This window comes from Alternaria dauci, chromosome 4 (assembly GCF_042100115.1).
Source record: "Alternaria dauci strain A2016 chromosome 4, whole genome shotgun sequence".
NCBI lineage: Eukaryota > Fungi > Ascomycota > Dothideomycetes > Pleosporales > Pleosporaceae > Alternaria > Alternaria dauci.
The window spans coordinates 561,920-572,983 of NC_091275.1; the positions used below are offsets into that span (position 1 = coordinate 561,920).

General features: G+C 54.7%; 5 protein-coding genes across 5 annotated transcripts; 3 read left to right on the forward strand and 2 right to left on the reverse strand.

Moving 5' to 3' along the window:
• Positions 1-296: 296 nt before the first annotated feature.
• On the reverse strand, positions 297-3,487 carry ACET3X_004785 (uncharacterized protein). Its single transcript, XM_069450919.1, has 4 exons — positions 2,564-3,487; positions 2,387-2,511; positions 1,781-2,340; positions 297-1,733 (listed from the first exon to the last, which is right to left on the reverse strand). Exons 1-4 carry the CDS (start codon positions 2,896-2,898, stop codon positions 882-884), a joined length of 1,872 nt encoding a protein of 623 aa, XP_069306829.1. The 5' UTR covers positions 2,899-3,487; the 3' UTR covers positions 297-881.
• A 305-nt stretch (positions 3,488-3,792) lies between these two features.
• On the forward strand, positions 3,793-5,407 carry ACET3X_004786 (uncharacterized protein; the record flags this gene model as incomplete). The annotated part of the gene is made up of 3 exons (XM_069450920.1): positions 3,793-3,859; positions 3,907-3,968; positions 4,022-5,407. 3 exons carry the CDS (start codon positions 3,793-3,795, stop codon positions 5,405-5,407), a joined length of 1,515 nt encoding a protein of 504 aa, XP_069306830.1.
• Positions 5,408-5,738: 331 nt separating this feature from the next.
• On the forward strand, positions 5,739-6,902 carry ACET3X_004787 (uncharacterized protein; the record flags this gene model as incomplete). The annotated part of the gene is made up of 5 exons (XM_069450921.1): positions 5,739-5,801; positions 5,855-5,876; positions 5,978-6,046; positions 6,096-6,187; positions 6,237-6,902. 5 exons carry the CDS (start codon positions 5,739-5,741, stop codon positions 6,900-6,902), a joined length of 912 nt encoding a protein of 303 aa, XP_069306831.1.
• Positions 6,903-7,505: 603 nt separating this feature from the next.
• ACET3X_004788 (uncharacterized protein) lies at positions 7,506-8,396 on the forward strand (the record flags this gene model as incomplete). Its single annotated transcript, XM_069450922.1, has 1 exon — positions 7,506-8,396. One exon carries the CDS (start codon positions 7,506-7,508, stop codon positions 8,394-8,396), a length of 891 nt encoding a protein of 296 aa, XP_069306832.1.
• A 503-nt stretch (positions 8,397-8,899) lies between these two features.
• On the reverse strand, positions 8,900-10,555 carry ACET3X_004789 (uncharacterized protein; the record flags this gene model as incomplete). The annotated part of the gene is made up of 5 exons (XM_069450923.1): positions 8,900-8,944; positions 8,997-9,215; positions 9,270-10,253; positions 10,304-10,378; positions 10,433-10,555. The coding sequence occupies 5 exons, from the start codon at positions 10,553-10,555 to the stop codon at positions 8,900-8,902; spliced, it is 1,446 nt and encodes a 481-aa protein (XP_069306833.1).
• Positions 10,556-11,064: the final 509 nt, after the last annotated feature.

Genomic DNA, 11,064 nt, shown 5'->3' on the forward strand with positions numbered 1-11,064 from the left:
GGGGGTGTGGGCGTCAGTGATGGACAGGGGTTTGGGTGCATTGGATAACGCATGGTCGCCAAGGTCGGGTCTGGTGTCACTGGCGTGTGGAGTGTGGCTTCTGTTAGCGGTGGATGGTTTGATGGCTTTTGCCTTGTTCTAGGAACAGTTTTTTTGATGTCCATATATTATTTTGATACTCCAGTAAAGGTTGTATTGGCTGGCTGCCTGTGTCGCCACTGAAATTTCCGAGAGCACTCCTCATTGCGAACACATTCTTTCACTGAGAAGAACAAGAAAGATGTCTGAAAGAGTCACGCTTGATTGACGTGATATGTAAGCTGATAATGTACAGATGTAGTCGTAAATGACCCCAACCTATCCCAGAATAACCCAAGACAGATGATATCCAACTGACCGGCCTTCACATAAACCTTTTCAAACTCCAGCTTGCAGCCCGTAAAATATGGTTGGCAGAAGCATATGCATAGAAGAACCGCGTCCCTAGAGCAGTTCTTCGAAAGTAGAAGAAAAACAGATGAGACTAGTAGTCAGCCGTAGGCCTCTTTAGATCATTTCGTTTCCAGGCTCATACCCAGAGGCGTGTGTACCACATGCTCAAGACGAAGCATGTTTGGCCGAATATTCAGCGCACCCACAACGCCATCCATAAGAGTATCCCGTGGTATCTGACCCGCTCAAAAACGCCCATAACACCACCCATGCCCATGCCCATGATGTGATAAAATAAAGATCCCCGATATCCATCATAAACCATGCCATAAAGAATGCCGCTGAAAAACCGTTGCAAGAAACGAGGCAAGTAGGATGGACCGAAATGTGCGAATACACCGCAAATCAGTCCTATAGTACACTACTTTCGTAGAAAGTCGTTGTTGTCATCAGCGAATCACGCCCCAGCTGTCCATACTACTCAGACCCCCAGTACGCTCCTTCTTCTTGAACGCATTCCAGAACCGCAGCGTCTCGTCGCCCGCACCTGTGACAATGACCTGGCCATCTGGGCTCATGGCCAAGTACAGGACACGGTAGGTATGCCCCGTCAGCGAGACGACTTGCTGCATGCTTGGGTACTTCCAGACGATGATCTGGTTCTGGCTGTAGCCGTGCGTCGAGACGATTTCGTTGCTGTTTTTGGACCATGCGAGGTTGCAGACTTGGCTTCCAGTGTCGAGGCTGTTGATGAGGTTGGCGGGTGCGGTGGGCGACAAGGGGACGTTTGCTGTTGCTGCGGCTGAGGCGGCGGCCGAGGCGGATGCGAGGGCTGATGCTGAGGGGCCGTTGGAGTTGACAAGGGTGTTCCAGAACTTGATGGTGCGGTCTGCAGTACCACCGCCGCTGGCAAGGAGACCACGCTGGTGTGGGCTCCAGGCAATGGCTTTGACGGCGGCTTGGTGCTCACTCCACTTAAAAGTGGGCTCGGCGTTGAGCTTCTCCCACACCATCAGCTTGTTGTCGTTGCCTCCAGAGGCGAGCTGTCCGTCTTCTTGGTTCCACTTGAGACCACAGACTTCTTGCTTGTGGCCGACAAGCTTGCGAAGCCATTGCTCTGGTTGTCGGACGTCGCGGTGGTAGATGGTACGGTCTCTTGATCCAGAAGTAAGAATGTGTTCGTTCCAGGCAAGTGCGCCGACCCTAGCAGTATGGCCTGTCATGGTACGAAGACGTCGCTGCGTCTGTGCGTCCCAGATTTGTACTTGACCTCGGTTTGTGCCGACCGCAATGTGTGAGCCCTAAAGGACATTAGCATGGACGAGGTACGGAAAACGGCGAAACTTACACGCTGTATCCAGTTGACACTTGTAACCGAATCATCTTGTAGCTCGCAGAGCTTGGTGACGCGGCCACTACTCGAGTTCCACATGTAGACACACGAGCCGAGTCCTACTCCAAGGGTATTTTGACTACCCCAGTCGACGAGGTTGAGGTAGAAGTCATCGGCGAGATCCGGTGCATCCAAAACCTTGTATGGCACCTTGGAGACGGCACGGGCTTGGCGTTGCGGACTGAGAAGCATGCGCTGACTGCTGTATTTGATTGGAGATAAGCTGTACAGGTCTGAGCGGGCATTGAGATTCAGAATGCCGTGCCGACTTGAAGGCGTCCGTGAGGGAGTTGGCTGGCCAGAGTATGAGAAGAGGTTCTTGTGCGGGGTCGACGGCGTCCCTGAAGGCGGGGGTAATGTAGCTGCAGTCCTGGCTGGGGGAGTGTGTGAGCGTCCTGCACCGCGCATGTTGGCACTGTCGGTCGGAGACAAACTTTGAGGAAAGGCTTGAGGCACAGAGCCCTCGAACATCTCTTGGCGGAGCACGGCGGAGTATGTGCGGTTGGCTTCTTCAGCTGCAGCAGGTCAGTGGCTGTACAGTGGACGGCTGTGGGTGCTTACTCTTCTGGAAATGCAGCTCATGGTGGGGAGTGCGCCTGGCCTTGGACGGCGTTGCTGGCGAGGCCTCGTCATGAAGGAGGTTGAAGCTTGCCTGGAGATCTTGACCTGCGCGATTTGGGATGAATCTGGGGACGAGTCAGCACGGTCATGTCGATGCGACTGAGTTGGCCATCTCACCTGTCGCCATATATGCGCGGTCGCTTTCGGCTTGGGCTTGCTGTGGGCGTCCGCTCCCTAACTCGGCCGGCCTGCTCAATGTGACCAAGCGCTTTTGACAGTGCGGCCGCGTCTATAGGTTCTGAGCCGCGATCGAGCGGGTTCGGGGGAAAGAGCTGGTTGCGCTTGTGGGAGGCGGTTGGAGGCGTCTTTGACTCGGGTGGTGATATCAGCGTTGGGGTTGCCACGTCGTCTTCGACTTGCGCATGCGCAGCAGCAGTCTTGCCTGGATCGTCGGGCAGCGCAGAGAAGAATGCGCCGGGCTGTGCCCTGCTGTTGCTGCGTGTATGAACCATGGTACCAAGGAAAGTGATGTCGCCGTGGCGGGGTGTAGGCGATGAAAGATGGCAGGGCGCAGTAATATTCTAGGCGGCGGGACAATGGTCACCTGAAACGAAGGTAAAGTTGGGAACAATGAGCTGAATGGCGCGGTGACGTCGAGTCGTGGTATTGTGATGATTGATAGCCCCTAAGTCGTTTGCCCTCCTCTTAACCAATGACGGGTCGTCGCGGCGCACAACAGTGCAAACAATAAACGTGCTTTTATTCAATTTCAGTGCGCATCGGGTCGCGATAGCGGTGGGTGTGGTGCTGTGGGTGTTGGTGGTGGGCGCGCAACGGGCGGGGTGGGCGGCGGTGACCTTGTTGTGGTTGCGGGTCGGAGCTTGTATGCTAGACAGCCGCAGGGTGCTGGGGGAGCAACGAGAGACGGGCGGGCGCGCACACGTAGCGAGAGACGGTAGCAATGGGCCGGACTGGGGCCAGGTTAACGCTGTATGAGCTGTATGTAATGGATGAAGGTGAAAGTGAAAGCGACTGTTGCATCTCTCGTCTAGACCAGGGCGCGAGGGAAGTGAGAGCAGTCGCCGCGACGCGCGAGGCAGGTGCCCGTCACGGTCGTGGCTGCCATGTCGCCGTGTTTTGATGTTCCCTCTCCTCTCGACGCGTTGGAGACGCCTCGTCCAATCAGCGCCGCGCATGGCCGCCCGTTGGAGGCTAGCGCCCTGTCCCGCCAGGCGCTCAACCGCCTCTCAATCGCTACCCCACACCGCCCGCGCCCAGCTGGTCGACGGCGCATCCAATCCTTAATGCTGCCCTCATCCAAGCTGCGGGTTACACTACTGCACTGCGCACCGACCCGGCCCCTTGTTGTATCACGTTCGAGCTTCCTCTCATCCCACTTCAGCGCCATGTCGACCAAACCCTCTCTCAAAGCTGCCGAGGACTTCCTCTCCTTTGTCAATGCCTCACCCACACGTACGTCGCGTGCTGTCGTCATTCACGTGCATACTGACATCCAAAAGCATTCCACGCGGTCAAGTCAGCAAAGGAAAGGCTAGAGAAGGCTGGCTTCAAGCAGATCAAGGTGCGCCTCCCCTTCCACTGCCATCACTTTCGCCAGCAACCAACCCCAACTAGGAGCGCGACTCGTGGGCACCCACCCTCCAGCCCGGAGGCAAGTACTACCTCACCCGCAACACATCCTCCATCGTCGCCTTCGCCATCGGCCACAAATGGAAGGCCGGCAACCCCATCGCCATGATTGGCGCCCACACCGACTCTCCCTGCCTGCGCATCAAGCCCGTATCTAAGCGTACCGGCGACGGCTTCATTCAAGTAGCCTGCGAGACGTATGGCGGTGGACTCTGGCATACCTGGTTCGACCGCGACCTCAGCATCGCAGGCCGTGCCATGGTACGGACAAAGGACGGCAACATCGAGCAGCGCCTAGTCAAGGTGGAGAGGCCCATCTTGCGGATACCCACTCTGGCCATCCATCTGGATCGCCAGGAGAACTTCCAGTTCAACAAGGAGACGCAGCTGTTCCCTGTTGCCGGCCTCGTCGCTGCAGAGCTAAACCGCCAGGGCAAGACCGAAGAGACCAAGGAGGATACCAAGGACACCGAGACCGAGGGCCCTCTCGCTGCCCCAACCGCAAGGCACCATCCCTACATCATCGACATCATCGCCGAGGAGGCCGGTGCTGAGCCCACCGACATTGTAGACTTCGAGATGGTGCTGTATGATACACAGAAGTCGGTCATTGGTGGCCTGAACAATGAGCTCATCTTCTCTCCGCGGCTGGACAACCTCATGATGACCTACTGCAGCGTCGAGGGTATCATCAAGAGTCTTTCTGCGTCGTCTGCACTGGAGAACGACTCGACCATCCGATTGATCGCATGCTTCGACCATGAAGAGATTGGCTCCCAGACCGCACAGGGAGCAGACTCAAACCTGCTGCCTGCTGTGATCCGCCGCCTGTCGGTCCTGCCCGCCTCGGACAGCAACTCGGACAAGTCTTTTGAAAAGGTCGAAGCGGATACGGCTACCGCTTATGAGCAGACGCTCGCCACATCCTTCTTGATCTCCGCCGACATGGCTCACTCGGTGCACCCCAACTACCCGGCCAAGTACGAATCTCAGCACAGGCCTGAGATGAACAAGGGCACTGTTATCAAGATCAATGCCAACGCCCGGTACGCCACCAACTCACCAGGTATAGTCCTGCTTCAGGAGGCAGCCCGTCGCGCCAAGCCTGCCTCTTACAGCCCCAAGTCGGGCAAGGAAGGTGTCCCGCTTCAGCTCTTTGTCGTCCGCAACGACTCTTCGTGTGGCAGCACCATCGGTCCCATGCTGTCAGCGGCCATGGGCGCCCGCACTCTTGATCTAGGCAACCCGCAGCTCAGCATGCACAGCATTCGCGAGACTGGCGGTGCACACGACGTTGAACATGCCGTCAATCTGTTCGATAGCTTCTTTGAGAACTTTGAGGAGCTGGAGAAGAAGATTATTGTGGATTGACTAGATCGCTCGCGATTGTGATGATTGAGGAAGTTGGATGTAGATGAATGAATGCGGCACGAACGAATGAAATACTCAGTGTAAATGCAAGAATGTATGAAACATCAGTGTAGAATGCGAGAATGGGTGGAACATCAGCGCAGAATGCAGGCATGCATGAGAGTGTCTGTGAGTACCTTGTGGCCTCCGGATCCCAGGAACAATTGTAGGATGAACCCGGACTCTCTCGATATGGTTCCGCTGCTGATCTCAGGGTCCACGCCAAGCACCCCACCATGTCATCTTGTGCATCTGTCCTCTGACGCGAACCACTGTGTCCACAATTGACATCATGGCACCTCAATTTCTTTCTGGCGACAAAAGCGCCATAGACGAGTTCTTGGACAGATTCGATGTATGCGCCGAGAAAGAACTGATGCTAAACATTGTGCTCACCACGTGTTCTAGGTCTTCCTGTTCGACTGCGATGGTATGCGCTCGCCTTCCTCCCATGCGGCATGTCGGTTGCACTCGCAATACAGATAGCATACGCTTCAAATGTAGCCGTCTACTGATCCTGACGAAGGATAGGCGTCCTCTGGTCTGGCGATCACCTGTTGGAAAAGGTCTCCGAGACGCTGGAGATGCTGAGGAGCAAAGGTAAGACGCTTGCCTTTGCAAAAAGCATACTTGAGCTAATCCGTTGCAGGCAAGCAACTCGTCTTCGTCACCAACAACAGCACAAAGTCCCGAGCCGACTACAAGAAGAAGTTTGAAAAGCTCGGTATTCCTGCCGAGGTGGTATGTAACGCGAAACCCTCCAACGCGACACTATCTGACAAAATATTAGGAAGAAGTCTTTGGATCCTCCTACAGCGCCGCCGTCTACATCGCCCGCATCCTCAAGCTCCCCGCGCCAAAGAACAAAGTCTTCGTCCTCGGCGAAAGCGGCGTAGAACAAGAACTCGACGCCGAAGGCGTCCCATACATCGGCGGCACCGACCCCAAGTACAACCGCGAGTTCCGGGAGCCAGAAGACTTTGAGGCCATCGCAAACGGCAGCCTGCTCGACCCGGATGTTGGCGTTGTGCTGAGCGGTCTGGACTTTCACTCCAATTACCTCAAGACGTCAATCGCGTTTCAGTACCTGCAGCGCGGTGCCATCTATCTTGCTACGAATATCGATTCTACGCTTCCAAATGCGCATACGCTGTTTCCTGGCGCCGGTGCATCGGGTGCTTCACTTGAGAGGGCTATTGGCAGGTCGCCATTGTCTCTGGGCAAGCCGAGTCAGGCTATGATGGATGCGGTAGAGGGCAAGTTCAAGTTTGATCGTAGTAGGACATGCATGGTCGGAGATAGATTGAACACGGATGTCCAGTTTGGCATTGATGGAAAACTGGGCGGCACGCTGGCTGTGCTCACGGGTGTTAGTAAGAAGGAGGACTTTTTGGCGGAGGATGCGAAGACTGTTCCTACGGCTTATGTTAATGCGCTGGGTGATTTACTGGGCTAGAGATGGTGCTGGTAGCGCAAGACTTGGGCGGAGTTGAGATCACGAGGATATAGACAGGACTGTCATAGAACTGATAGAATTGACATTATGATTAGATAGCAAACCGAAGCACTGGGGATATGCTGGCAGTGTCGTTCAGTGGAAGCAGAGTGGAGTACCGTGTGACAGCGAGACGCTGATCCTACTAGCACGATGAATGCGCGTGGGTCTCTTTTCATCAATGGGCTTTTCCATCCATGTTACCCCAGGCTTTTTCCACTCGGTCATGGGCGGCCGCATCTGGGGTAGGGCAAAGACCGCGGTAATCCACGCTCGACTAGGTATCCCGCGGGGAGTTGCCCACAATCTCTGTCCCTGCAATTAGCCGGCAAATGACCCGAACGTCGGTGGTTCCGCCGCTCAAACTCGTAGAGCAGTTGCCGACAGCCCCACCATAAGAGAGGAAGGACATCGGAATCTCGGAAATGCAACCGGAACGACGAGGGGAAGTTGTTGCATCACCGCTCATATCACGTTGCTGTCTTCCATCTCATTTCTTACTTTGCAAAACTGCTCCCCTAAAACAGATCTCATCTCGAGGAATCTTGAGACCAAACACAAAACATGGCACCACCCGACCTATCCCAAAACCGAGCCGTCAAGCTCGTCGCCCACGCCGCCGCAAACAACTACGCCATCTGCGCCACATGCTGCTACAACGTCGAAGGCATCCTCGCCTCTGTGCGCGCCGCAGAAGCCAAACGCGCACCGTTAATCATCCAGATCTTTCCGTGGGCCCTCACATACGCCGACGGCATCTTGCTGCACGCCGCCCGCGAAGCTGCGGACCATGCTAGCGTGCCGATAGCATTGCACATGGACCACGCGCAGACGCCGGAGATTGTGAAGAAAGCTGCGGATTTTGAGCGGGGGTTCGATGGGATTATGGTGGATATGAGTCATTTTGATGATAATTTGGAGAAGACGGCGGAGCTGGTGCGGTATTGTAATGAGCGGGGGATCATCACGGAGGCGGAGCCGGGGAGGATTGATGGTGGAGAGGATGGGGTAGGCGATTTGAGTGAGATGGGGCTTGAAGCTATTCTTACCACGCCGGAGCAGGCAGAGGAGTTTGTTGCGACGGGGATTAATTGGCTTGCTCCGGCGTTTGGAAACGTGCATGGCAAGTATGGACCGAGGGGTCCGCAATTGGATTATCCGCGGTTGCGCAATGTGCATGCCAAGGTGGGGGATCGCGTTGCGTTGGTGTTGCATGGCGCGGGCAAGGAATGGTTTGAGGAGAAGTTGCTCAAGGAGTGCATTGAGTGTGGTGTTGCGAAGGTGAATATCAACGATGGGTTTAATGATGATTTCATCAGGATTATGAAGGAGCAGGCGGGTCTGACGCCGCTGACGGGGTTGATTGAGAGGGCGACGGATGCGATGCAGAAGAGTATCGAGACTTATATCGAGTGGATGGGTGGCGCGGGGATGGCGGAGAAGATTCAGTTGTAGATGCAATAGATGGGGTTGGAGATGCAGATTCATACATATGGCTAGGATGTGTAACGGTAGTTAAGACATCTCTCAAGTTACTCAGAAGGGACTCACAGCGTACCCAAGTTGCGGTGCAAAAGGACAATTATGCGGCATCTCGTTATCGCGGCCGAGTGGTTACATTCTTGCGACAGATAAAGAGGGTAGAAGCTAACTAAGATGCTACAGTGGCTATGAGCACCTTGACAGGAGCTTGAATTGGTCTTATTGAAGGAAAGGTTCCAAGAAGAGTTACCAAAAGCGGCGTACAGAACTAAAGCTATGATACCAGGATCAGAAACATAATACCAGTCTTTGCCAAGAAACATATACTCGCCCGTCATAAAATGAATGTCCCAAAGAATGATAATACCAAACACATCTACATCCCCCACTCGCCGTCTCTTGTCAAGTCAAGTGTTCCTCAAATCCATCAACTCACTGCGGCCAAGCACACAAACCCGCACAATCGCTCCATCCATTCAGCGGATCACAGTCATCTCTCGGATCATCAACGCAAACCTGACCTGGGATATCACACTCGAATCCCGCAAACCCACCACACATTTTCTCACCAACGCAAACACCCAGCTGGTCACAAGCAGGACCGCAGGCACCCGGTGTGAACGGATCGGTAATACAGACTTGGCCAGCGGGACAATCGAGTACTTGACCTGCACGGCCGCCACCGCAGATTGGGTTGGTGGGAGCGGGCGGGTGGGGCTCGATGGGCGAGGGAAGCGGGACGGGCGTGGCCGTGATGGTCCAGAGGGTGGAGCTAGGGTAAGGTGGACAGACCTGGTCTATCTGTTAATATATTCTAACCATCGTAAAGGTCAAATAATTTCATACCTGGAGAACAGGCTTCTCGCCACCACACATCTCGTAGCATCTCTCCTTGGCAGCATTCTGACAGTAACAACTTTCAGGCCAGGTCGAGATGCAGCTTACCAGAGGACATTCGCAAGCTGGGGGAGGTGGGACCGGGGCAGGTACAGGCTCTGGGTCTGCCACACGAGCCTCGACTGAAGGAGGACCGAGAGGAGGGCAGTGCGTTGGAAACGGTGGTGCGGGACCGCCGCACTTGTCCGAACATGCCTTTGCTGCATTGTAGTCGCAGTAGCAAGAGTCAGGCCAAACCTGAAGGCAGGAATGGGGGCCAGGTGCGCATACGCAAGCCTGAGCTTCTGGCTCTGGTACGGGTGCTGGCGCTGGCGCACGAGCGACCACATTGTCGAGTGGAGCGCAGTCTTGGTAAATTGGCTCTACACCACCGCACTTCTCGTAGCATGCCTTGTCGGCGTCGTTGCGGCAGTAACAGCTGTCCGGCCAGGATTGGATGCACATAATGTCTTCGCATACACAAGTATCGGCATGTGGGTCCGGTGACGGGAGCGGCTCCGGTAGAGGCACTGGAGTACCAGCTTCGACGTCAGGGAGACTGCAATCCTGGTACATTGGCTCTTCGCCACCACACTTTTCAAAACAAGCTCTGGTTGCGTTATTGCGGCAGTAGCAGCCTTCTGGGAAAGACAAGATGCAAATAACATCTTCGCACACACAGGTCTCTTCGTAGGGTGCCGGGATAGGGGCTGCAGCTGGAACTGGGACTGGCTCAGGTTCTGGAGCACGAGCTTCCACTTCGTCAATGGGAAGAGTGCAGTCCTGGTACGTGGGCTCTTCTCCACCACACTTTTCGAAGCACGCTTGCGTAGCGTTATTGCGACAGTAGCAGCCCTCAGGATAGGAAAGAACGCAGAAGACTTCTTCACAGACGCACGTTGCGGGTGCAGGCTCTGGTGTGCTGACTGGTGCTACCGGTAGGCGAGGGCAATGCTGCCATCGTCATGAGCTATTTATTTCGCATATATGCTGCATTGACTTACCAGAATGTGTGGAGCGTAGTCAGGGCATTTGGCCTTGCACGCGTATTCTCGCTCGTTGAGGCACTGACATGATTCCTGTGACGATCTTAGCTATAGCGCGAGGGTCAGCAAGAAACATGATATACATACCAGTGCACCACTAGCAGCTGAGCAATCCGGTGGTGGACATGTTGCTACACAACTATCGGGCTGCAAGTCGTGCGCCAACCCAAGTGCACAGCCAAGAAGCGGAAGAAAAGCAAGGAGCTTCATCGTTGACAGAAAGATGACCGACAAGCAATAGGGATATGTTAATGTTGTAGTAAGCCCGGATTTTAGTCTAATGAGGTTCAAGTCGGCCCTGATATATACTTGGAAACCACGTGGGAAGCCCCGAACCGGAAACTTAATCTGACAAGAGTTCCAACATCATACTCATCTTAGAGCCTTCGGCCAAGAAAAGCCTCTGAGACATGCCAGAGTGTTGGAAGAGACCTAGACTGCGCTTTCGCAGCCACCAAAGTTTGCAGTCTGGCGAACACGAGTAGCCGGCTGCACAATAGATTGCTTGGCGGGTGTCTTGCAACGGGCGCCTTCCAGTGAGTGATGACGATGCATTGCTCGGATGGGGAAGTACGGCTCAAGACTACATGAGAAAGCCAACAGTGTAGTCAGACGGGCCTGTGTAGACGTTGGTCATTGATCCGGCCGTTGTCTTGTAGTGTAAGAGTTTCCAAGACCAGTAATGAAGCGGAAGACGACATCACACAAGGATCCGTACT

Coding starts and splice junctions, on each gene's coding strand:
- ACET3X_004785 (XM_069450919.1), bottom strand. CDS start 2,898: ATGGTTCATACACGCAGCAACAGCAGGGCACAGCCCGGCGCATTCTTC. Junction 2,512..2,563: donor CCGCGCATATATGGCGACAG/GTGAGATGGCCA, acceptor ACTCGTCCCCAG/ATTCATCCCAAATCGCGCAG. Junction 2,341..2,386: donor TGAGCTGCATTTCCAGAAGA/GTAAGCACCCAC, acceptor GACCTGCTGCAG/CTGAAGAAGCCAACCGCACA.